The sequence below is a fragment of the Hylobates moloch genome, unplaced genomic scaffold, assembly GCF_009828535.3.
Source record: "Hylobates moloch isolate HMO894 unplaced genomic scaffold, HMol_V3 SCAFFOLD_10, whole genome shotgun sequence".
Lineage (NCBI taxonomy): Eukaryota > Metazoa > Chordata > Mammalia > Primates > Hylobatidae > Hylobates > Hylobates moloch.
This window is the reverse complement of record NW_026652285.1, coordinates 89,201,270-89,228,341: the sequence shown is the minus strand read 5'-3', so window position 1 is coordinate 89,228,341 and position 27,072 is coordinate 89,201,270. Positions and strand designations below refer to the sequence as shown.

General features: G+C 42.6%; 1 protein-coding gene across 4 annotated transcripts in view; it reads left to right on the top strand.

Moving 5' to 3' along the window:
• ASTN2 (astrotactin 2) overlaps positions 1-27,072 on the top strand; it is a 1,008,266-nt gene that overhangs the window by 319,155 nt on the left and 662,039 nt on the right. For all 4 annotated transcript variants that reach the window (XM_032164975.2, XM_032164974.2, XM_032164972.2 and 1 more), the window contains one exon: positions 10,705-10,812. In XM_032164975.2, the coding sequence (XP_032020866.1) occupies positions 10,705-10,812 (108 nt within the window). The remainder of the gene's footprint in view (positions 1-10,704; positions 10,813-27,072) is intronic.

Here is a 27,072-nt window from a genome sequence, read left to right as displayed (position 1 = left end):
TTTGACTTATTATTTTCTTCTTTGTGCTTTTCTTATTTTTGAAAACATTGCTACAATAAATATGTACTGACTTTATAAGTCAAAAATTATAATTTTTAAGCATATAATATAAGGAATGGCTGAAAGAATTAATAAAAATATGTAGCTTGGGCCGGGTGCAGTGGCTCATGTTTATAATCCCAGCACTTTGGGAGGCTGAGGTGGGCAGATATCACTTGAGGCCAGGAGTTTGAGACTACCCTGGCCAACATAGCAAAACCCCATCTCTTTTAAAAATACAAAAATTAGTTGGGCATGATGGTGGGCATCTGTAATCACAGCTACTCAGGAGGCTGAGGCACAAGAATCGCTTGAAAATGGGAGGCGGAGATTGCAGTGAGCCGAGATTGTGCTACTGCACTCCAGCCTGGGTTACAGAGTGAGAGTCTGTCTCAAAAGAAAATAAAAGAAGAAAAGAAAAGAAGAAAAGAAATATGTAGCTTGGATGAAAAGATTGTGAGTGGGCACATAAGCAACCTCAGATGACTGAGGACCATCATATAGGGAAGGGAACAGTCTGAGTCTACCATTCCAAAAGTCTGGACAGAATCTAGAAAGTGGAAATTTCACGGAACTTAATACCTGACCAACCTCAGATACTCAAATCTGTTCCCTTACTCTACTGTAACTTCCAGAATTGATTCTACATTCTCCTCTCTGCTGTGCCATTTATGAGCTATGGGACCTTGACCAAGGCATCTGTAGTGTCTCTGACCCTCTGTGTCCTCATCTTTCAAGTGGGAATAGCAGTGCCCATCTCATCCAGTTATTGTGAATGTCAAATGAGCTGCTGTGTTTGGGAAGAGAGTAAAAGTATCAGCTGTTATGCAATATCTGTGAGATGTTAATATCTTTTTCAGTCACAAAGTATGTCAGGAACAGGACAGACCTAGGACCAGGGTCTCTGGACACCACACCAGCTCATCTTCCCCTTGCCCAGGCTGCCATATGGTGATAACTTGGAAAGAGTGTGGATATTTTTGTAGGACTGGACAAGGGGAGTGTTCTGTTACCTATTGCTGCATGATATAGCATCCCAAAGCTAGTGCATTAAAACGACAATCTTATTATACTCACAGATTCTAGGAGTCAGGGAGTTGTACATGATAAAGGAAAGGTGAATTATCTCAGTTCCACAAGGACTGGACTTCAGCTTGGAAAACCCAAACATCCATGGGTAACAGATGGCGGGGGTAGAATCAACTAGAAGGTTCTCTCATGTTTTTGCCACCTGGGGTGGGGTGGGGTGTCTTAAATGCTGGGCTTAGCTGAGACTCTTGACTCGACCACTTACACATAGCCTTTCTATGTGGCTAAGAATCTCACAGCACCGTGGCAGTTTTCCTAAGAGGAAACATCTAGAGAACCAGTGTTTTCAGAAAGCCAGGCAAAAGCTTTATTGCTTTTCAGGTTCTATCCCTAGAAATCCTGCAGAGTCACTTCCTCTGCATTCTGTAGATTAGAGTTACATTCCTAAGGCCAGCCCAGATTTGGGGGCAGGGAAATGAGACTCTGCCTTTGATGGGGGAGTGGCAAAGGTCACATTGCAAAAGAGAAGGCAGGATGGGAGATTTTGTTATGGCCCTGTTTGGAAAATATATATATCCCACTCCTCCCTGTGGGATGTTTGAGAAGACAAAGTTTTACTTCCCTGGAAGAGTGAGTTAAGCTAGATTGGTGAGCTTTTCCCTCATAAGTAGTTAAGCCAAAATTCGAGGATAAATTGGGTCATTTCCTTTCTTGGGTGATGGAATGATCCCTCTCTGAGATGGTCATATTACGTTAAAGGTCAAGTGAGTAATGGGTTAAACTGCAGTAATAAAAAGTACTTATTAAAAAAGTAAACAAAGCTTTTATTAGGTATCTTTTTTTATTAGCAAGCATTAGAAATTCATTGGAGGAGAATTTTTAAATGCATAGGAGCAACAATAAGAAATTTTTTAAAGCCCACCTAAATCTTATCATCCAGAGAAAAAACACTATAACACCTTAATGTGTTTCCTTCAATATGTTTTTGCATGTGTGTATTTACATATATTTTATGTGTGCACTTTAAAAAGAGAATACTGTTGTTTTTAAAATGTGTTTTATTATATGCTTCTTAGAACTTTGTTTATAACCTTAGATCATGACATCTCAGAATGACTTTTTACTTTTTTCTTCTTTATTTTTATTACATACACAGAATAGCATTCATATCAAATATGATCAAGCATGTATAAATTTACACAAGTGGAATCCCTCTTTGTATTCTTCTCTGCATACGTTTTCACCCAAAAGTATGTCATGGAGAGGTTTGTATGTCTATAATTTAGATCTATGTCACTGTTTTCAATGGTCTTATGAAAGACTATATGCTATGATTTTTTCATCAGTCTTCTGTAAATGGACCTCTCAGTTATTTCCTATTCTTTCCCTGAAATTATAAACAATCATGTTTAGCTATATTTTATCATATATAATTTTTCACCATAAAAATCCATTTTAAAAATTCAGCATGAATCCCAAGAATGCTGCAGAAATTTCCTCCCTGGGGGATCAGACAAACCAGGGTTTGAATCCATATCCTTCCACTTAGCTGGCTGGGTGACCACAAGTAAGGAGCTCCACCTCTCTCGGCCACATTTGGAGGAATAGCATAGTCACCTCTGCGTAACGTGCCTGGCACTGTGCCTGGCCTATAGCAGGTGCCTGATGGCAGGTAGCAGTTGTGGCCAAAACATCTCCAAGAAGTGAATGTGTATGAACATTTGTGGTTTAGCTCTAGAGCTCAGAGCAATTGTGAGTTGTGTGGTTTAGGGGGTGTGGGAAGTTTACCCACTTCTGTCCTTTTTCCATGACTGGGACCATTTGTATTCCCTAGATGGTTGGGGGTCAGATGGATTTTTCCATTCCTGAACCACATATTTCTTTATCTGGCACAGTTCTGGGTAATCTAAAAATGCAATATCACTGTCACCAGCTTGAGGAAGACACGGAGCCTGAATAATTTAACATGTCACCACCATCCATCATGATAGCAAGAGCAGGAGATGTAGTGTGGAGGGCTGGGCCTGCTGAGGCTGGCAGAGCAGGTCTGTGGACAGGGCAGCCCAAGCATAGAAGGTAGATCGCAAAAGAAGAGCAGTGAGTTAACTCTCATAAGCCCAGGAAAGACCTTGTATCATCTTGCTTCATACTTTTCCATAACATGACTTTCATGTTGTTAGGATGCCCTGATTAGCCCCAGAGCACACCTGGGGTCAAATTCCTAGTTACCACCAAATATCTGTGCCATCTAGGGGAAGCCTTTAAATATCTCTGAATATCTTCATTTATTTAGCAGCAAAATTGAGGTAAGAATTCTCATGTAGAAGGCTTTGCTAAGCCCTAGAATGGCATGCCAAGAATATCTAAAATGCTTTCCTACTAGAAAGCAAACTCCAACAAATCAGTAATTTTTGTCTGTTTTATTGATGGCTCTATCTTCAGTACCTAGACAGTGTTTGGGACAGCATGGGCCCTGAGTAAATAATTGTTTAAAGAATGCATAAACAAATGAGTGAGTATTGTGATGATTTTAGGTGAATATGTGGTCTAGGACAAACTGAATGGTCACCTTCTGCATCCCCACACACTGGGCTAGGACTCCAGAGGTCTGAGCTCTTGATTCTTTCAAGATGGCTGTGTAATTCTTCCACTCTGTGCTCCAACTTTTCCTCTCCCTGTCTCTCTCACAGCTCTCACGTTCCCCATTTATGGTTCTATCACTAATTTAGTGATATTACTAAAGAAAAAGTGGGTTTCTTTTTTTACATTTTGTGAGATATAATTCACATAAGATAAAATTAATCATTAATTGGCCAGGCACGGTGACTCATGCCTGTAATCCCAGCACTTTGGGAGGCCAAGGCAGGCAGATCACCTAAGGTCAGGAGTTCGAGACCAGCCTGGCCAACATGGTGAAACCCCATCTCTACTAAAAATACAAAATTAGCTGGGCATGGTGATGTACACCTGTAATCCCAGCTACTCAGGAAGCTAAGGCAGGAGAATTGCTTGAACCCAGGAGGCAGAGGTTGAAGTGAGCTGAGATCATGCCACCATACCCCAGCCTGGGTGACAAGAGCAAAACTCTGTCTTAATAATAATAATAATAAATCATTTTAAAGTGTATAATTCAGTGCCATTTAGTACATTCACAAGGTTGTACAACCATCACCTCTGTCCAGTTCCAAGACGTTTCCATCACCCCTAAAAAAAACTCAATAGTTATTAACAGTTACCCCTCATTCCCATTTTCCTCTGTCCAGCCCTAGCCACCACTAGTCTACTTCCATCTCTATGGGTTTAGCTATCCTGGATATTTCATAAAAATAGAATATGAATATACTATGTTACCTTTAATGTCTGGCTTCTTTCATTTAGCAAAATATTTGTAACATTCATCCACATTGTAGCATGTATCAGTATTCCTTTTTATGGCTGAATAATATTCTATGTCTATATACCACATTTTGTTCATCCACTCATCAGGTGATTGACATTTGGGTCGTTTGTACCTTTTGACTTATAAATAGTGCTGCTGTGAACATTCATGTACAAATACTTGTTTGAATGCCCTGTCTTCAGTTTTAGGGCTGGGGATATATACCTAGGAGTGGAAATCCTGCATCCTGTGGTAATTCTATATTTAACTTCTTAAGGAACCACCAAAGTGGTTTTCACAATGGCTGCACCATTTTGCATTTCCAGCAGCAATGTATGAGCATTCCAATGTCTCCACATCCTCACCAACATCTGCTATTTTCCATTATTTTGATTATCGCCCGCCTAGTGGGTATGATGTGACATCTATGGCTTCGGTTTGCATTTTCTATTGACTAATGACAGTAAGCATGTTTTTATGAGAACAGGGCATTTTTGAATCAGACATATGTCAGATTCAAATTTGGGCTCTGCCATTTGTGTAATTTTGATTAAGCAACCATGAGATTCTGAATATTGATTTGTCCACCAATAAAATGGGATTAACTCCTACATCTCAGACCCCTTGTGAGGTGTAGGAGGGATATTGCATGCAAGGTACCTGGGGCGGTACTTGTCACACTGTGACATGTGTTTAGCTCATCTTCTTAATTGCTCCGTCTCAGGCTCTGTGGTACCAGAAGAACCAAGGGCCCAAGGAGCAAGGATAGAAAGGCTGCTGGTTCTAGCAGATAGATTACGTCTTCTTTTCTCTTGCCAGTCTCTAACCATTCTCACTTTCTCTCAGCCCCTAAATGGAAGTATGCGAGGAGCCCTGTGTAATTAATGGCTGCATTTTATTGCACTAAATCACCAATTTTATATTAAAATGCTAACAGAGGGGGCCCTTTTCTAGCCACCTGAATCACCTCCAAGTCAGACTGTCATTGGCCTGTGGCCCCTTCATATTATATGGATACTCAGAGGCTATATGCCTTGGGTGGCTGCCACCTCCCCAGGATGTCACAGCAGGCAGGAGAGTCAGGGGGCCCCCCCAACCAGTCAGGGGCCCCTCCAACTATATGACGCAGGATTTCCACTCCTAGGTATATACCCCCAGCCCCAAAACTGAAGATAGGGCATTCAAGGAAGGGCAACCACTTCCTTCCTTTCATTCTGTTAAAAACAGATAAGCATCAAGTAATTGAGGAATGTGCCCTGACTCTCACTTCTTGATCTTTGTGCAGAATATCTACATGCAACATACTCTTTTCCCCCATAATAACCATTGAGCTGAGTTCTTGTACCCCTTTTAAAGATGAGATCAGAGGGATTAAATGCCCTGTCCAAGGCCATATGCTAATAAGTGAATCAAAGAACTAGAACTCATGTCTGACTCCAATAACTTAATTTCTTTCTACTGAAGTCCATTACTTCCCTTGGTTCATGGATAAGCAAATATAAAAACTAATGACTCCAAGTGCCTTGGCAGTAGGGACCATAGATACTGTGGTTTAACAGTATCCCAGCTGTGCCATTTTTTCATCCAGGTCAAAAATCCAAATTGTTTTTCAAGACTCAACATTTTAGTGGAGGTCGTGGCTTATTCATCTTCATCTTGTACTCAGATCCTTGCCCTTAATTATGCTCAGTAATATTTGTTGTACAAATATGTCTAGAACTGTGTTCTTCAATATGGTGAGCACTCGAAATGTGGCTTGTCTGTATTGTGATGTGCTGTAAGCGCAAAATGCACACTGGGTTTTGAAGACTTATAAAAAATATATAAAATACTTTAGTAATAACTTTATATTAATTTCATGTTAACATGGTAATATTTTAATATTTTAATATATATTTTAATATACTGAGTGAAATGCAACATATTCTGGAAATTCGTTTAAACTTTTATTTCTACCTTTTTAATGGGGCTACTGGAACATTTAAAATGGCATATGTGGTTTGCATTATATTTCTATTGAACCTGGTTTATAGACGTTGTTTTTGAGCCTCAGTTTTCACTCTGAACACATGGTACTTTAATACTTACAAGAAGGGAATAAAGGTCAGAAGAGTTTGGAAATGGAGGCTTGACCAGAAGAGAAAGCCTTTATGGAAACCCTTATGGTAGTTATAGGGGTGTGGTCTCTGTGCCTGGATATGTGGAAAGATGGAAGAGTCACAAAGATCTTGCTAAGTCTGATTAGAGTTCCTACAAGAAAACAGGTCCCGGTGTTGGAGTCAATTAAGAGAACTGCTAATCCTTAGTGGTCAACATATCAAGCATTTGCCAGCCCTCTACATCCATATGCATGTATGTGTGTGTGCACACATAGGCACAGACACACACACTTTCCCTGGTTGTATTAGGTATGAAGAAAGCTTTGCAGGTAGACAGACCAAATTTCAATCCCATTTCTCCCACTTACTACCTTATATCACCCCTCTGAGACAGTTATTCATCTATGAAACCAAAACTCATGATACAGTTCTTATAGGGATGGCTGTGGATATTAAACAAAGTATTTGTTCATATTTTATTGTAAACCAGCATTGTAAAAAAGGAATAGATTTACCTGCCACTGTCTGAATTTGAATTGTGGTTCTGCTACTTACAAGCTGTGACCCTGGACAAAATATTTAATTTCCATGTGCCTTCATTTTCTCACCAACTGAAATGGGAATAAATGTAGTAACCTACCTCCTAGGGTTCTTGTAAATATGAAATGAGTCAACCCATGTACAGGCTTTAGAATAGTGCCTGGAAGAGATACTGCACTATGCAAGTGTTAGCTTTTCTTACATTAGAATTGCCTGGTGACTTTTCTGTCACTCTGTCTTGCTCCAGTAGGCAAAGAATAATGTCTGATTCCTGAATGCCAGATTTGTTCACCATGGTAGGGGCATAACAGGTCATGTGTTTAGGATGAGAGGGAAGATAAAGTGGAGATTGGAAGGAAAGAAGGGAGTGAGAATTTTGCTGAAATGTTTCAAAGTGTGGGTATGGCATCGAAGGGGCTGTGGGGAGAGTCTTGGGTGGCCTCCTAACAGGGATAGACCCTCCTTTTTGCTCTGTGGTTCCAGACATAGCAGAAAGTATGGCAGATGTTTTCTGAACATAAGAGAACCACTTTATCAGATGCCTTCATTTTTCCTTTGGCCAAGAATTATGTATAGATGAACAAAAGTCTTCCTCCCTCCCTTTTTTTTTTTTTTTTTTTTTTTTTTTTTTTGGAGATGGAGTCTCACTCTATCGCCCAGGCTGGAGTGTAGTGGTGTGATCTCGGCTCACTGCAACCTCCACCTCCCGGGTTCAAGCAATTCTCCTGCCTCAGCCTCCCAAGTAGCTGGGATTACAGGTACATGCTGCCACACCTGGCTAATTTTTTGTATTTTAGTAGAGACGGGGTTTCACCATGTTGCCCAGGCTGGTCTCGAACTCCTGAGCTCAGGCAATCTTCCTGCCTTGCCCTCCCAAAGTGCTGGGATTACAGGTGTGAGCCACCATGCCCAGCCCTTCTCCCTTCTTTTCTTTCTTCTTTCTTCTTCTTCTTCTTCTTCTTTTTTTTTTTTTTTTTTTAACAGTAAAATATTTTAATGGCAATTTTAAAAGCACTGCTGGCTTCTGGGGACCTCTGCTCTCCAGTCACTTCCAAAATCTCCATGAGGTCCCTGCCAATTCCATTTCAAAGCTGAGCCTTTAAATGGAGAACTGCATCTGGCAGAATCTGAATCTCCTGTCTCCAGGACCTGCTTTTAGTTGCTGGGGATTTGGGAAGTGTGCACTAAGTTTCCGGGACAGACCTTGCCTGATGACACAGTTTGGGACAAAGATCAAATGTTGTTATCCTTTGTACTTTCCCACTCATTAGAACATACTGTCTCAAGGAAGGATGGGTGTGGGGAGGCAGATATTAATCTTTCAATTTTACAGAGCCTTGAACTGAGAGGCAGCGTCATAAGTGGCTAGAAATTTGAGCTTGGGCATTAGTTCCACCTGGTTTTGAAGTCCACCTTCACTCATTATTAGCAAATCATTTTTCTTTTCTGAGCATCACTTGCCTCATCTGTAAAGTAGGCACAATGATGCCTCTCTCCTAACGGTAGTGTGAGTTCAGAATGAGATGTTGTATACAAAGCTCTGAATGCCGTACTTAGCACCTTGACACTCGAAGGATGATCTGCTCTTTCTGGGTTCACTCGTGAGTGGTTTTAAGGAAAGCAATGTGCATATTACAGAGAGACCGAATTTGGAGTGGGACAGACTAGCCTCGAAGCTTAAATCTCCTAGTCATCTGCTATGTGACTATGCAAGTAACTTTGCATGTCTAAGCATGTCTTTGCATCTTTGCTTTATTATCTAGTTTGTTAATTACACCACTCTTATGAGTATATCATGATGAGGATTGTCGGCAATAATGTCTACAGATCTTCTAGGTACATAGTAGATTGTGCAGCAATGTTGCTAGAATGAATGAATGTGTAATAACCATATTGCGGAAAAAGTGTCTGCAAGTAGAATTTCTGTATACTGAATGCCACTTCAAATACCCTACCTGAGGAAATTACATAATAAATCCTTTAGTGAATTGAATAACATTTCCCTCTAATGTATGTTTTTCTTTTCCTCAGTTGAAATTTTTGAATAGGTAATAGGTTTGCATGGTGCTTGATTGAAAAGATGCAAAGGTTTACAGAGAAAAGTAGCCTCCCTCTGTTCCCATCTTTCAGCCACTTAATTCTCCATCCAGGACAACCATTTTTATCAGATTCTTAAGTCTCCTCCCAGAAAGTCTATTACTGTAGATGTCTGAAGCCCCATCAATGAAACAATTTTAAAAACCAAAGTCCTTATTCTCTTGTGCCCATCTACTCACCCCCAAAATCCTCAGAGGCTCTCTCTCCTGGTTATTTCTTCTCTAGAGTAAATAATTTACCAATCCTTTAATCCCTCTCTTTCCATATCCTGTCTTTTTTTTTTTTTAGCAATTAAAAATGCAGAAAGCACAAAGATAAAAATAAAACATACCTGTGTTTCTCTCTTTGGAATTAATGGCTATTAGTATTGTGGCATAATTGCTTTTAGCCTTCTTTTTTATCCTTTCTGCAATCAGTCGTTCACAGCATATGAATGCATTGCCCTTTTCCCTCCACAGTCCTCTGAATTTGTCTCTGAAGCACCCTTTGCACTCATCTCCTCCTCCCATCCTCACTGCACGGGCCCTCCTGCAAGCCCTGACCTCCATTCACCTGGGTGGTCACTGAGCCTCCTGGCTGCTTACCCTGCCTGGCACCCATCCTGCAGCCTAGGTACCACTGGAGTGTTCTTCCTTGTATACACCATGGCTGGCCAATTCATACTCTTGCTCCAGAAACTCCCATGAAACCCAAAGTAAAGCTCCCTATCCTCTGTTTGGCACCCAAGGCCTCCCCCCTGTGTCATTTCTCCACTTAATGTTGCCTCTGACCGCCCACATGGCCCATTCCTGAGGGTGGTCAAGCTGGTACCTCTGCTGGAACTCCTTTTTCTACCAGTGCAGCTCCATCCAATCTTCAAGACCTGACTTAAATCTTCGCTCCTGCATAAAACCTTCTCAGGCCCTCCATGTTGAAATGAATTGCACTGCCCTATATTCCTAGCATCTCACTGAGTGGTAAACAGAAGCCATGAATTAGGTTTAAGGCTCCTTAGGATTCCATTTGTCCTCCTGACTAGCTTATGATCCCCTGCCTGGCAAAGACTGAGTCCTATTTATCTTTGTATCTCCACCGTCTTGCTCTGATCTTGGCATATAGTAAGCACTTTATGGAAATGTGGTTAAAATTAAGTTGTCTAGAGTGTTTTCTAGAGTGTTTGCTTATCACCAAAAGCAAAAATAGCTATCAGGTATTTTATAAATTACATCTCCTTTAATCTTCAAAGCAATCTCACAGGTGAATAGTTTTATCCCTATTTTAGAAAGACAGAACCCAGGGCTCAGAAAGGTGTGTTTTCCCTTCAAGGTCACACAGCGCAGAAGCTGCTGAGTCATGCTTGGACCCAAGATCTGCTTCACTGCAGAGCATGAACTCCTTCCATTTATCACACTGACTCCTGGGTTGCTTGGGATTTATGGAGAGAAGTCTGGGGATGGGATTGCTGATCTCTGGGATGGTTGAGGAATCTCACAAACTTCTGGAGGCCTGGGAGGCTGACTGATAGATTGTGCTTCCTCACAGGGGGAATCAGCTTTGGGAGAGCCAAGGGGACGTCGGGCTCAGAGGCAGACGATGAAACGCAGCTGACGTTCTACACGGAGCAGTACCGCAGTCGCCGCCGCAGCAAAGGTAATAGTGTCCTTGGAAGGTTCCAGAACCAGAGTTTGTAGAAGGAAATCCTGGAAATCAGATTTTGTGTTCACTAGCAAATCCTAAATCTTCTCTAACCTGGTCCCAATCTGGTTAAAACTGAGCTTAGTTATCTGCTGCCCTGGCTATATGGGTGACCTTCAGCATATCCTTTTCCTGGCTTATTCTTTATTTGCTTTCTGTCCTACCTTATTCTTCAAAAAATATTGTGGATTGTTTTTAGTTTATGCAGATTTTTAAAAATTCAAAACAGGAAATGAAATAGCTAATCATATTAATATGAAAATAAGAATAAGGAAAATTCTTCAAACCCAGGTTGGGTTGATGCAGAATAATCCCTTCCATACTGTTTTGTAGTTCTTAGAGGAGGCTGGCAATTTAAGTAAGAAATTCCTGGCAGCCAAAGTGTAAAGGGAAACATACTCAGAAATAAAATGTACAGAGTTAATGGGAAAGAATCAAGCATTTGTTCAGGAAATTTTACTTACCAGACCAGAGATAAAGTCCTCTACTCGGTATGTATAAATAAGATATCATGTGCCTTTCTAGACAGTTTCTTCAACAGGTAAAATTCAGTATTGGTGCATAATTATTTCTCACAATGGCACTCAATGTAGGGGGATGGCCAAATGCTGAAGCAGGACTCCACAAAGGTCTAAAACCTGTGGCCAAGATCCATCGTTCTCTGATGATTCAACGTGCTCTGAAGGGAAAACATACCATATTTCAGGCAATTGCCTGTGAATGTAATTCTTCATCTTGGATTGTCCATAAGGATGGGAAAGCAGCCAGTTTGAGATTGCATTCTTGGAAGAGACCCTCCTGGGGTACAAACATGGATTCCATGCCAGTGATAAAGGGCAGATCCATCGATGGGCTTTAACCACCCACTGAAAAGAAGGTCCTGTGACAAACAAGTCCAGGTCATGTGGCAGGGAACCTGGCCCTCCTCTCCTACCTCCACAAAGAGGTGGACTGAGAAGTAGCTGGGGCAGGGAGAAGGAGGAGGAGGAAGCTTTCTCACAAACCATGCTGCATGCATTCTATCCATGCACAGCGGACATTGCAAGAGCGCAGATCCCCATAGCTTCTGTGTGCTCCTTTTACTCTTAGGCAAGTTATTTGCCTTCTGTATGCCTCAGTTTTTCATCTACAAGCCGGAACTTGTAACTGCCTCATGGGGTTGTGGATGAATTTTGATTAACCTATGTTAAAAATTTATGGTGCCTGGTGTATGCTAAAAGCAAAATAAGTCAGACATTATTAATGTCAGTTCAGTTCTCATTGTTGTTTTTCCTATCTCCTCACCTCTGGCATCTTTCACTGAAAAGCCCCACGTGGGAGGAGTGTTTTTTCCATTGACACATTACATGGGAAGGGTTTGCAGCCTCTGTAGCCATTGGAAAAATGGGATCTGCCTCTCAGTCCTTCCCACTCCTCAGCTTTCTCCACTTGATCTTAACCAGAAAACCGAGAAGCAGTCCTCAGCTTCCAGGAATCTGCACTGGAGATTTAGAAGTTGACGATTGATGATTCTTGACTGGTCTTCTCCCTCACACAATCCAGCAGCCAGAATTAGGGCTGGGGAAGTCAATGGGTCCCCTCAGCAGGCCTGGGCTATTTATAGATAATTGGAAAACCATTTATCACCGAGCATGCCCCCCATAAATTGTAGTTCAACTTAGAAAAGCAAAAGCAAGCTACAGGCCTCGAGATGAATGATTTAACCCAGCAACTCCTTTCTTTCTCTCTCCTTTCATCCCTTCATTCTTTCCTCCCTCTCTCCCTCCCTTCTTCCCTCTTTCCTTTCCTCTCCTTTCCTTTCCTCTCCTCTCCTCTCCTTTCCTCCCTCCCTTCCTTCCTCCCTTCCTCCCTTTCTTCCTCCCTCCCTCCCTTTCTCCCTCCTTTCTTTCTTCCTTTCATACATACCACAAATATTTGCTCTGCACCAACTACACGTCTTCCACTCTTCTAGGCACTGGGGACACAAACCAAGCAACAATTTAAAATTCCTACTCGTGGGGTTTGTATTATATCAAAATACAAATCTATTAGATGGTGATAAATGCTAAGAAAAAAGAAGACAACAAGGAAGGGAACTGAGAGAATATGGAAGGAATTGAATGCTTAGATTCAGTGAGCATAAATTACCCTACCCTTTTTGCAGGATCACAGGGAGAGCTTTCTTAATACTGTGTTTGATGTTGTTAGGTTGTTGCTGTTGCTGCCGCAGCTGCTATAATTTTTTGTTTTTGAATACAGAGAGTGAATTTGCTTCTGCAACACCTTTGTTCTAGGCAAATGAACTTAGAACCCATTGTCTCAGTCTGCAAGTACCACAATTCTTCATGAAAGGGCTGTGATCCATTTTTTTCTGTTTCATATAGTTTGGGCAGGAGTTAGGGTGCCTTCAGCATTCACTGACTTAATGGGAAAAATGCAGAGGACAGAGGTGATCCAAGGGAGGTCCAGGAGCCCTTGGTGATATAAGAGCAACAGAGCATAGTACTAAAAGCATGGATTCTGGTGGTGGGTTACGTGGGTTCAAATCCCAGCCCCCTCCACTTACTGGCAATGTCATATTAATCATGGAACTTAACGTCTCTGTGCATCAATTCCCTAAGTTGTAAAATGAGAGAGATTAAGATGAAAGCATAGAGAGCTGTTCTAAAGATTAAAATTACTTGATACTTGCAAAGCATTCAGGTGGAGATAAGGAGGGAGAGAAATTGTGGCAGAGTAAAGCTGCTGAGAAGGACCATTGGATTTACTGTGGGGACAGGAAGGGAGTCTCAGATCTGCTACCAACTCACTGTGTGACCTTAGTAAAGTCTCTTTTGTTATCCAGATCTCTGTTTTTCAATCTGAAACATGGGAGAGTAGACGGGTGGATCTTCTCTGAGATCTCTTCTTACTTGTATGTGAATGGGACATGGGGCATATTTCTGAGAATCTCCTGTTATTGGGATGTACCTGGCTTCCAGCTTCAGCTTCCTTTGCACTCTGTTTACCTCCCCCATGTCCAGTTCCACTCCCCTTTCCTGTTTCTCTCCTTTAGGGTCTAACTGTGACACTAGAATGGTTCTGTTGTCCCCTTTGGCTGTGCTGATGGGTTCTTTCTTCCCTACACCCCCAGGCCTGCCTGGACCTGTAACATCCCAATCCTCTCCTGTTCCTCTGCCATCACCATTTCAGCTCCTCTTTAGCAAAGGCAATGACTCAGCAGTTCCCTGCAGTCTGCCCAGGGGTGTGTGAGCCAGCCCAGCTGTGACACAGAAGAGATGATGAAGTTCGAGGAGGTAGGGGAAGAAAGAGATAAAAGTATCAGGAAAGGCAACTCCTTGTGCTAGTTAAGAATGGTGATCTAATAGCATTTGGGACTCCACATGAATTCACTATAACCATTTCAGGTCTATCTGAAAAACAGGAGCTGAGCTGTGTTTTCCAAATCTCAAGGCATGTGGGCTTTGATAAAGACATTCAACTTTACCATCTTTGAAGTACTCAGAAGGAAGTTGAGTCTTTGGGGCCATCTGTGTGTGACAGGAACAGTGATTTTCAGTCCTGGCTTTGCCACCACGTTTCTGTGTGACCTTGGCCAAGTCCCTGCTGGTCTCTGAATCTCACTTTTTCAGTCTCTAAGTAGAGATTTAAGAGGAGTGCTCAGAAGCAACTTGATCAGCACTGGTTAGGGGCCCTGCACTGCAGTTCAGACTGTTTCAGATGTTAGAAGATTTTGGAAGACAAAGTTATTGAACTGAGCATTTCAGATTATCCCAGCTTTGGGAGAAGAAAGACACGATAAACAGCAACTAAATATGGGAGGGCTTCCTGAAAGAATTGAGGCTGGGAAGTTGCCTGAGTCTCAGACATGGCTCTGCCTCTTTTCATCCATGGGACATGAACCAGTATTCTCAAATTCCCATCTTTAAAATGCAGTCACTACATCTCCCTCACAGGATCATTGTGAAGATTGAAATAATGAGTATCTCCTTTATAACTTCAACTTCTGCCAACAAGTTCTCCCCTTCTCCACTGCTGCCATCCTAGTCCCTGCCACCTGCATCCTTTCTTTAAAACTGCTAAAAGTCCTCTCTTGCTAAAAGTCTCCCTTGCTGTCTTCAGCCCATTCTCAATCATGTAGACAGAGTGATCATCTTTACAAATGTAAATAGGGATCATGTTGTTTCTCCTCTTGGAAGCTTTCAATGCTTTCCTTTTGCCTTCAGGATGAAATGGAAACTCCCTACACACCTGCAATCCTGAGTGATCTTGCCCTGCCTCTCTCCCCAGGGTTCTGTCTGCTTCTTCCCTCCCCACCCCACCTCTCCCCTGGGGCCTCTTCCCCAGCACTCCTGCATCTGTACCGCCACAGCCTTCACAACATTTGTCTCCTGGAATGCTCTTCCCTGCCGTTTGACTCATTCGCCTGCCCCCCATCACGTGAGACCTCTACTTAAATGACATATTTTCTGCAAAGCTGTCCATACCTGAGTTAATTTCCCTGTCTCATTCTATACCAGAGGCTGTGCTGTTCCCCCTTTGTAGACTTGGCCACCACTATAATTTTACATTTACTGATATGCTCCCTGAGTACTATTTGTGTCCTCCACTGAACTGGAAACTTCACGAGGATGGACACATTGTCATTTGTGTCCAGTTTTGTCCTCAACACCAAGCACAGGGGGATGAGCTCATAGTAGGCACTGGGTGAATATTTTGAATGAATGAATGAATGATGAGTGAATGGATGAAAGAAACACCTGCACAGTGTTTGGCTTATAGGTGTTCAGGATAGAGGCTGCTTTTCTGTCTGCTCCCTCTTGTTTTATCTCACTTTATGCCTGCCTGCTGGAAAAGGGTGTGCTCTCCTCTTCCCTTCTTTTTCCTGCTCCTGGTAAGCAGAGCTGGGGCCTTAACTCTCCCTATTTTTCTACTTCAAGGCCACCAGGAAGGCCATGCCCAGCAGTGGCAAGAGGGCCTTGGTGGTGAAAAGCACACTCTGCCTGGGTTCTTTAAGTGTGACTGTCCTGTGTGCCATCTGGGAACGATGTAACCAGGCCAGAAGCCTGCGTGGCAGAAAAGGTTACACTGAGGGCTAGTGGTGAGGAGTGGGGGCATGGAGGAGAAGGAGAGAGGAAATCTCTAACAAGTATTTGTATATAGATCTCTCTCTTAGCATATCCCATGAGAGAAATAGGACTGGCATTAGATTCAGCCAGACCTGGCTGTGAGTCCTGACCTCACCTTGTCATCCCTTCCATGTGGCCCTGGGTGGATTTTAACCTGTGGGTGCTTCCCTTTGCATAAAATGGACCTGTTGACACCCGCCTCACAGAGTAAGCACCCAGTGGAAGGTGCTGGGTCTTACCCAAAGATGCCCAATAAATATTTGTTCTGTCTTCTAATATTTTCTTTCCCTTCAAAACATTCTGAGCTCCAAACTAAATCAGCTCAAATCCCATTTTCAGCAATAGGATCCATTATGAAAGACATTTGATGTATAGTTTGGAGGTACTTTGTCTTTCCTAAACTTTAGGCAATTTGTAACAAGGAGAATGGGAATATTTTGGAGAGGTGTCTGGTATTTCCAGGTAGAACCTCTTCCCAAAGCACAAAACTGTAGCCACCAATATGGAGAGTGGAAGGAAGGAGAAAAAGGCAAAGGGATGGAGAAACAGAGGTGGAGAGAGCAAGATATGTGTGTCTGGTGGGATTTCCTAAATAAGGGGTCAGGAACATTTTTCTGTAAGTGGCCAATTAATAAACATTTGCAGCTTTGCAGGCCTTCCAGTCCCTGTTGGACCTACTCAAATTTGTTGTTAGACTGTGCAAAACCTGCCATAGGCAACACATAGATGAATGGACATAAATATTTTCTAATAAACGTTATTTTTAAAAACAGGTGCTAGTTCAGATTTCACCCATGAACCTTAGATGACTCCTGCCTTAAACCATTGATATGTTACCCTCACCTGTATGTCTGGTCCAGGAAGCATGTGTACAAATTCACCATGCTCTGTGAAAATATGTCTAACCCCATATCATATATGATCATTCTGTCTAAGTCTATTTGTTGCCCATCAATCAATGAATGGATAAAGAAACTGTCATATATATATATATATATATATATATATATGATGGAATACTACTTGGCCATAAAAAGGAATGAATTAACGGCGTTTGCAGCAACCTGGATGAGATTGGAGACTACTATTCTAAGTGAAGTATCTCAGGAATGGAAAACTAAACATCGTATGTTCTCACTGATATGTGGGAGCTAAGCTGCTATGATGACGCAAAGGCATAAGAAGAATACAATGGACTTTGGGGACTTGCGGGGAAGGGTGGGAGGGGGGCGAGGAATAAAAGACTACAAATAGGGTACAGTGTATACTGCTCAGGTGATGGGTGAACCAAAATCTCAGAAATCACCACTAAAGAACTTACTCATGTAACCAAATATCACCTGTACCCCAATAACCTATGGAAAAAAAATAATGGAAAAAAAAAACACAAACAAAAAATAAACAAAAGGATCTATTTGTCATGCAAGGCATTCTATGTTTGATCAAGTAAATAACCCTCCAGTATATCATTGTTTTAAGTGTGCCAATTCTAATGGCATTTTACAGAATTAAGTAATAAACTAGCTAATGTAATAGGTTACTAGTGGGAAGAATTTAACATATATTCATCAGAGGTGATACTCCATAGAGCAAAGAATGTTGGACTCAGAGTCAGGAGATGTGTGCTCAAGTCCACACCTCACCATTAACTAGCTTAGTGACTTTGGCAAGCCTGTGCTCCCTTGGGACCTCAACTTTCTTATTGTCATACAAGGATATTTACATCATATGTCATCAAGACTGAGCCCCATTATAATTTAGCCTGTATTTGTGGAATAAGCGACCCTACTAACCATGCTGCTGGGCAGTGAGAAAATGGAGCCTCAGCACCCAACCTCACAGCGGTTACAGTCTCTGGAGGCAAGGAGTGTGCAAACTCACACAGGGAAACCTTGCTAATCAGGATAAGCGTCTGTACAGCTGAAAGTCCAGAGGAGAAGTACAGGTGGTTTGCCCAGCCCTGAGCACAATGCTGAGGAGGAGACAGAGCTGTTATAGCTGCTGGATCATTTCAGTAGTGCAGGCACCCAGCATGAACCTCCCAGCCCAGCTCTGTGCTGTATGAGTTTGGGTGCATCTCTCTGCCTCTCTGGACCTCGCTTTTCTCATCTGCAGGTTACTCAGCCAGTTATAGAAATCCAGGTTTTCTGATCCCCAATCTCACGTACTTTCCTCTGAGCTTTGCTGCTTAGTTCTCCAGCAGAGAGAAGCAGAGCACGAGTGCTACTGGTTGTCTTATTTCTTTGTTTTAGTTTCTTGTTTTAATTTGGCAATTCCTAAGCTGGGATTTTCTGTAAATAAGAACCACTGAATCCATAAGCAAAACTTTGTACTAAGGTATATGGATGTATGACTTTTCTTTATGATTCTCCCCCCGCCTCCAACACACACACAGTTTAATCCTGTTTTCGAGGAAAAGGATAGGTGAGGAAAAGTTCAAGTCATATCTGCAGAGGAGATCTTTGGGAACTGAAGCCTCCTGTTATGAAATATAAGCTGTGAGTCCCAAAATGGATCAGAGACTTCAGGAAATGAAAATGGGATGAAGTGAAAGCTGAGCATCTGCAGAAGAGTACCTGCCAAGGTGTGAGGGCGGATGGTACGTGGTACACTGGGGAAGCGGGTGGAGGAGAGATGCCAGAATTGAGTAGAGCCCAAATTCATGTGCGGGAATGATGGAAAATGAGGCTGGAGAAAGAGGCAGCAACTGTGCCTTGACCACTCACCAAGGGCTTACCTCATCCTTTATCCATCACTTCTCATCAAACAACAATGTTCCGTTTCACTCTAAGGATAATCCATTCAATCTTGCATTTTATGCACATAAAAATCAAGGCTCAAAGAAGGGAAACATTTTCCTCAAGGTTAAAAATGTCATCTCCTCAAATGACAAATCAAATGGGGCAAAATGTTAACAACAGGTGAAGCTAGGCCAAAGATAGATAGGCGTTCTTTGTATTCTTATCTTTGCAACTTTGTCAGGTTGACATTATTTCCAGTAATACACCCAGAAAATAGTGGGGCTTCTAGGTTGTACATAGGCATTGGAATCAATAGACATGGGGTCAGGTCTTTGCTCTGCCATTTCCTAGCATTGCAGAACCTAAGGCAAGACACATTTGTCCTCTGACCTCAGTTTCTCTTGGGTAAAGGAGGATAAGTGTAGTATTTGTCCTTCTGTTCTACTTTGGGCTTGTTATGAGGATTAAACGAGATAACATAAGCAGAGGAAATGCTTAGCTGAGTGCATCCACCATGTGATTGTTTCATTGCTAGCCAGTTACGGCACATCAGTGCCTAAGCCACACAGGCTCCAGGTCCTCTTTCTAATGTACCAGCTTGCAAGTTAATCTGACTTCTAGAAAAACAATAGTGACCAGGCACAGTGGCTCACTCCTGTAATCTCGGTACTTTGGGAGGCCAAGGTGGGTGGATTACTTAAGCCTGGGAGTTCCGGACCAGCCTGGGCAATATGACGAAACCCCGTCTCTACAAAAAAATTAGCCAGATGTAGTGGCATGTGCCTTTCATTCTAGCTACTCAGGAGGCTGAGGCTGGAGGATTGCTTGAGCTCTGGAGGTCAAGGCTGAAGTGAGCCGTGATTGCACTTCTGCACTAAAGACTGGGCATCAGAGTGAGACCCTGTCTCAAAAACCAACCAACAAACAAAGAAAAAACCAAAAAACAAACATTTTTCTTGAAAATGTGAATGTTGTAGGCCTAGCCCCTTGGGGACATTGCGATGCAGCTTTTCACATCACTGTCCTCTGCTTCTTGCCTAAATTTAGGTAGCCTTGCTCATGGGCAGATCTACTGGCTGCCTTCTGCCAACCTGCAGAGCACGCCCCCAGGACCTGCTACTCAGAACAGAGTAAACACTGAAGACAGATCAATCCGTATTCTATCAGCCTCTAAGTCATTGTAGCCAGAGTAACCTGGGAGAGAGGGCTAGGCTTTAAGGAGAGGAAATGGTGTCCAAGATATGGGGCAGATCAGCCTGCTACTCCCTACCCTGCAGGGATTCCCACTGAGGACAACACGACTAGAGGCTCAAGAAAAAGGGTTAGCTAGAGGACCCACAGGTGAATGCATCAGCGCCTTCATGGGGTGGGTTTATCTGGTTATTACAGGGCCTGGACATGGGTACAGGGAAAGCAGGGGGAAGTTAAGACAGGGTGGAAAGCCAGGGGAGAGAGCGCTGGGTGAGGGACAGGAGGAGGAAGAGCCAAGCAAGAGAATGTCATGAAATCACTGGAAGTCTTAAAACTTGGGTGTTTTGTTTTTGTTTGTTTGTTTGTTTGTTTTTGAGATGGAGTTTTGCTCTTGTTGCCCAAGCTGGAGTGCAATGGCACGATTTCGGCTCACTGCAACCTCCACCGCCTGAGTTCAAGTGATTCTCCTGCTTCAGCCTCCCGAGTAGCTGGGACTACAGGCACGTGCCACCATGCCCGGCTAATTTTTTGTATTTTTAGTAGAGATGGGGTTTCACCATGTTAGCCAAGATGGTCTCGATTTCATGACCTCGTGATCCGCCTGCCTTCTCTTCCCAAAGTGCTGGGATTACAGGCATGAGCCACCACGCCCAGCCAGGACTTGAGTTTCAATCCTGGGTGTCTCTTGTTTGGTTAAGAGGCTTTGAGCAAGGCTTTGGGCCTCAGTTTCCTATCTGTAGACCAGCAAGGTAGAATTTGACCCTCTCTGAGTTCACAATAAAACCATTCTAGGGTCCATAATAGAAATGGGTTCAACAAGAAGGGAGATAGAGGAAAAGAACAGAAGAAACTGTATTAGTTTTATTGAATTATCTCTATGCTGTTCTGTCCTCTCTAAATGCATCATTTCATATTATTCTAAGCAATACCAGGAGAAGGGATTATTTTTCTCTCCATTTTACAGATGAAGAAACTAAGAATTGAGAGGGTTCACTTTCCTGAGGCTGCCATGAGTTAAGGGAAGTTTGAATTTGTATTTAAGCTATTTGATTTCAAAATCTGGTCAGGCCATTATAAGGATGAATGAGATAAATCATGTAAAGTGCATACAACAGTGCCTGACACAAGGTATATACTCAAAAAGAGACAGGAAGAGGATACTCATATCTGTGTCTGATACAGCAAACCTGATCATATCCCTGACAACTTCCTCGTATCAGCTCTGTAACCCCTGGGATGGTGGGGAAAGGTAGCCTGGGAGGGGCTGGCACCAGAAATAGTGGTGGTCAGAACCAGCTCAGGCACTGAAAAGTTAGTTCAGTATGGAGGACAAAAGGCAGCATCCGTGGGACCAGCCGTCCCAGGGCACCATCAACAAAGGGGGCCTGGTATTTGGGCAGGTAGGAAAACATATGACAAGGTTGACTTCCAGTGCTGTGCAGGGACCAGCCCATCCCGGTTTAGTGAGAGCCTATTGTACTCATCTATTCCCAACTCTGCTGTAAGTGATGCCACATTGGGAGCTTGTAATCAGCCATAGGAGAAAGATTCAAACTATGGAAACTGGAAAATACTTAAAATATTTTAAAAGAGCTGCTTGCTCTTGCTTGGAGAGCCCACTGTTAAACAATTACCAGCACACCACTGGGGAGACCTGTCGGTAAGAAGTAAGAACTCAGCCACAGGCTAGGATTCAAAGACCATTTTCTAGAAATAGTCTAAGCAATCCAGAATCTTCCCTGAGGATGCTGCACTAGATGATGACGGGTTGTGGGGGGTGTGGAGGGCAGGCACAAAGCAAATTACAACATCCAAGGCCCAAGGAAGAGGATTCCTTTTCAGAAACAGAAGACAGTAAGGTCAGCTGGAGAAGCTGAATATTTAGGGCCTGCATGGGAGGCTGGGCACTCTGGTGCTTCCTACTTAAGAGAATCATGAGTTCTAGGACCTAGATCAGGGCAGGTGTCCTCAGCTGTGTGGGAAAAAGAGCTGTCAGGGCTGGGTAGTTCTTTAGCCTAAATAAATCTCAGAATCACTTTTTAAAATGCCAATTCCAAGAATCAACCCATTTCATAGGACTGGCCAAAAGTCTGGATATAAGTATGAAATCCTTTTCAGATTCTAATTATTTAATATCAGCCAGCATCGAGAACCACCACTCTCAAGCTTCCTTGATATATCAGCCAACAGCACATTCCAATTCCCATCCTGGCTTTGGGACCCTATGGAGTGTATCCCCCCATTTCCCAAGCCTGGAACTTGGATAACCATTATAAGGGAAATAACTACTTATAGCAACTATGTATTGAGTGTCACTTTTGTATCAGGTCTATTGCACATTCACTAATCCTCCTAGCAATCAGTTGTTGTCCTTGTGTCTATTTAAAAGAACAAAACTGAAACAAAGCAGAGTAGCTTCTTCAAGATAACGGAACCAATAAGTTGCATAGCTGTGGCTTGAATTGGGTTTCGGTTGACTCCAAAGACTGTTCATGGTCACAATCCCCCAGAACTGTCCCCTAAGAGAACTTTGTAGGTTTTTGCCCATTTTTGCTTACCATAACTCTTGCCCAAATGTTCAGCTGTTTGGGTTTGTGAGAGTGGACTCCTTCCTCCAGAAGGTTCTGGTAGTTCATACAGGCTTTCTGGAGAGATTCTAGTTTCTCTCATGGACAGAGAAACTGGGAGTTTGGATTCCCTTTACTTGTAAGCACAGTAAAATGCAGTAAAATACAGAAGCCTAGCTTTGATCTACATCTGCATTTGGCCATATTTAATGAGACATTAGAGAAGAGAAAATTATGTATTCAGAAATTGTTATGGGCTTAAAAAGCTCCTGTCTCTATTCTCTTCCTTCCTTCAAACCTCAAAGAAAATAGACATTGGCTTTTTTTTTTTTTTTTTTTTTTTTTTTTTAAAGATCCCTTCTGGACTACTTCTACCCAAACCCACAGAAACGTCAAGCAGTCTTGGCAAATGAGGGTTCCTTGAATGCAGAAAGAAAGCCAGCTAACTACAAAAACTCCCTCCTCCAGCCCATGATGGTCCCTGAAATATTGTTTAAATTGTTCTCTGTACTCCTCTTCCTGTGCAATGCCAGCCAGCTCAGCACCTGACAGCCCACCATCGAAGGGAGGGAGATGGCTGTCAGGAATCAAATGGGAGACCAAAGGCAATAAAGCAAACATGTCGTTTTAGTTGCTTACACTAGCGAGAAGGAATAATCAGTCTCTCTTGCCTTCTTGTTTTTCAACTAGACTCAGCAGGATTCCCCCACCCGCCCTTCCTTAGAATGAGAGACTGTGACTTTTTGCTTCCCGCCCCAAGCAAGAACACTGTCATTCCCTTTCTTCCCAATCCTGTGAGATGGCCAGGGTTCTCTTACCCCTGAAAAACTCTTTTCCAGATAAAGAGACCATGCCACTGGTCATGGGCACCCACTGTATGTCACCAGCTGTGTGAGATGCTTGCCTGCATAACCTTATTTAATCCTGACTCTCAGTTTGGGAGATTTTGGGCAAGTAAACATACCTTCCCAGGCCTGGATTTCCTTCTCTCAAAATTGGAAATGATAATCCTATCTCACAAGGTTTTTGTGATGGTTAAATAGTGCCATGTGTTATTAGAATATAAGGTATGTGAAGGAAGACAGTGAGAAAATGTCTGGGAAGGATAAATTCAGCCAGATTGAGAAAGGCTTTGAATGCCAAGTTCATTTATTTTTTTATTTGCGTAATCAACAATGTTTACTAAATATCTAATTCCACTGAGACTCTTTGCTAAAGACCAGGAATATGGTGGAAAATAGACCAATAGGATGGATTTCCTTATGAAATTTCTAGTCATGCCAGAGGAAAAAGGGGAGAGTGTATTTCACAAATAGACACGTGAATAAATATATTATTCCAAACTGTGAGGACTGCCTCTGATGAAAAGAAAAGAGGAACTAATGTAATCAGGAGACTCATGAACTATACCTTTGAGAAGCCAATACTACAGCTTATACCTGAAAGATGGACAGAAGGTGGCCAAGCTCTAAAAAATGGCATGTCTGTGTGAGCAGGAAAGAGCCTGCACTTGAACCTCCATGAAATGGCGAGTCTATGAAGGGTGTTTTTTGTTAGCTTTGTTTGGTTTTTTGAGACAGTCTCACTCTGTCACCCAGGATAGAGTGCAGTGGCATGACCCCAGCTCACTGCAACCTCTGCCTCTCAGGTTCAAGTGATTCTCGTGCCTCAGTCTCCCGAGTAGCTGGAACCACAGGCATGCGCCACCATGCCCGGCTAATTTTTTTGTATTTTTAGCAGAGATGGGGTTTCACCATGTTGGCCAGGCTGGTCTTGAATTCCTGACCTCAGGTGATCTGCCCGCCTCGGCCAGGAAGGCATTTACTGTTGAAGGAAGGGATCTGTTATTTCATTTCTGTTTTAGGAAGATCACACTTTCTACAGAAGAGGAAGAACTGGAAGAGAGTGAGACTGAAGGTAGGGAGACTAGTTAGGAGGTTATTGGGGTAGAATGGGAACACTCTGGGTGAGGATGGGAAGGTTTAGATACAGGAACATGTTAAAAATAGAGTTAGAGGAACCCAATGACTGATTGGCTCCAAGAAGGTGAGCCACTGAAGATTGCTGAAAATGAGCATTGGTTTCCAGCATAGGGACTGGGAGAATCACACAGCCAGGCAAGGAAGGAGGGGTAAGTGTTCAGGAGAGAAAGAGACTAGTTGGATTTTGGAGCTGCTGCCTTTGAGGTGCCTGTGAGCCATCCAGATGGGGACATTTGCCAACCAGATCTGAGCTCAGGAGTGTTCTAGTTGAGGGGAAAGTGTGGGTGTCAGCACTCTGTGGTCGTGTATTAGTTTTCTATGAGTAACCAGTTGACAGAAACATAGCAGCTTCAAGCAACATGCATTTATTAACTCCCAGTTTTGTAGGTGAAAGTCCAGTCATGGCATAACTGGGTTCTTTACTCATGATCATGTAAGAGGCTGAAGTCAAGGGGTCAGTGGACTGCCATTGCAGCTGACATGCAGAATCCTCTTCCAAGCTTATGTGGTTGTTGGCAGAATTCATTTCCTTGTAGCTGTATGAGTAATGTGCCTGTTTTCCTGCCAGCTGTCAGCAGGGACCACTGTCAGATCTTAGAGGCCACTCTGAAGCCCTTGCCACATGCCTCCCCTCCAGGCGGTTCACAACATGCTTATTCAAGGCCAGCAGGAGATCATCACACTTTGACTCTCCTCCTTCAAGGCCCTATTCTCTTTTAAGGGCTCACTTGATTCAGCCAGGCCTACCCAAGATGAACTTCTTTCTGAGGAACTCAATGTCAACTTATTTGAGACCTTTAGTACATTTGAAAAATCCTTTCACCCTTGTCATGTAATGTAATCTAATTATGGAGTGATATCCTATCATAGTCACAGTGGCACCCACATTAAGGGGAGTATACAGACAGTGTGCAGGGGGTGGGAATCTTGGAGGCTATTTTAAAATTCCGCCTCCTACCTGGAGGTAAATAAAGGCATGACAGTAGGAAACTATTGTAGGAGAGGGTGTAGACTGGAAAGTGAAGGGGCTGAGGGTATGTTTCTTATTTATGGATTCTGGATAGGAAATGTCCTTCCCTCAACATCTTTGGTGCAAATAAAACTAGTGCTCTACGTGAAGAAAACAGATGCCACAGCCCAGGGGCATTTGTCATAAGAACAGCTGAGAGACTGCAGGACAAGTGGATTCAGGGGAGATTTGTAACTAACAGTGCAAGGCACTCAGCATGCATAACAATGTGCAGTACCCCAAGTCACTCAGTCAAACCCATTCTGTGTTTCACTGACAAAGGATTTTTTTCTTCCACGGCTCCCATTGGGCAAATTTGCCATCTGCCTTTTCTAATTGGAGCAGACTTTAGAAAAAGTGGCCTCTACTCTGGTTCGGGAGCCAAAATGCTGGAGAGCTTTGGGGAAGTCCCCTTGGCTCTCTATCCATTACATTTGGGTGTGATGTTTGAATAAATTGCATCAGAGGCCTCTTAAAGCTCTGAAATTTTATGCTTTTATTCGTTTAATACACATTGTAGATTCTAGAAACAGTGTGGTTCTCTGGGGTGTCAAGGGTTAGCAAGACATGGCTCCAGCCCTTAGGAAGCTCCTTCCTAGGCTTCTGTCTGTGGAAGAAGTCAAGACCACTGACTCCTAAGCTCATGTCTCTGCTCTAAGGATATCTGTGGACCTGAGCTCTTTCAACCGTATTGGTGGTGGTATGCTCACTGTTTTTACCTTTTCTTCAACCAGTGTAAAATAATGTAATAATTCTACTAAAGAGACATAGAAAAATAGACATAAATGAAAAGCTTCGAGAGCTCATTTCGTTTTTTCCCCACCCGCATTTCCTGCATACTCTTTCTTATCCTTGCAACCATAATCTTCACACATTTGCACTCCTGTTTTTTTCACTTGGCATTATATTGCCATATTTTTTTCTGTGACACTGTACATTTTTCTTGAAGTGCTAAACCTAAACATAGTCATTGTAGCATAATCTCTAATATTGATAAATTAGAATGAGCTCAAATGTCCAACAATAGGAGGATGGCTAAGTAAATGATGATGCATCCACTTGAGAGAATATTATACAGCCAGATAAGTGTGAATGAAGCATGAGTTTTTGAAGAAGGGCAGAATTTACAAACCACAATAACTACTTTTAAGGACAAACAAATCAACTCATTTAAAAAGAAATATGTAGGTGAATCACAATGTTATATATTATGCATGTATTTACTCTTCTGTTTATTATTTATACTCTGCCTGTTCCTGAAAGGGATTTGAGGTGGGTGGATTTGCTGGAGGTAGTTTAATGTGCAGTGTTTAATTTGTGGTCTTGGAGCCAGACACACATAGTTATGTGTCCTGGCAGTGTGAACCTTGGGAGGTCACTCTAACCAACCCACAATTTTCTCAGCTGTGTAATGGCCATTCTTGTAGCTCCTTCTTCTACGAGTGGTTTCAAGATTGTAATGAAATAATAAAAGCAACGAACTTAGCACAGGTCCTGGAGAAGATGGTAAGTGATGAACAATTGTAGCCTTAGATCTGACTACTTTAACTTATACAGGAGGAGACTGTGTTTCTATAACTAGGGCAGCTGCTCTCAATTGTCTATGATACAATTAGA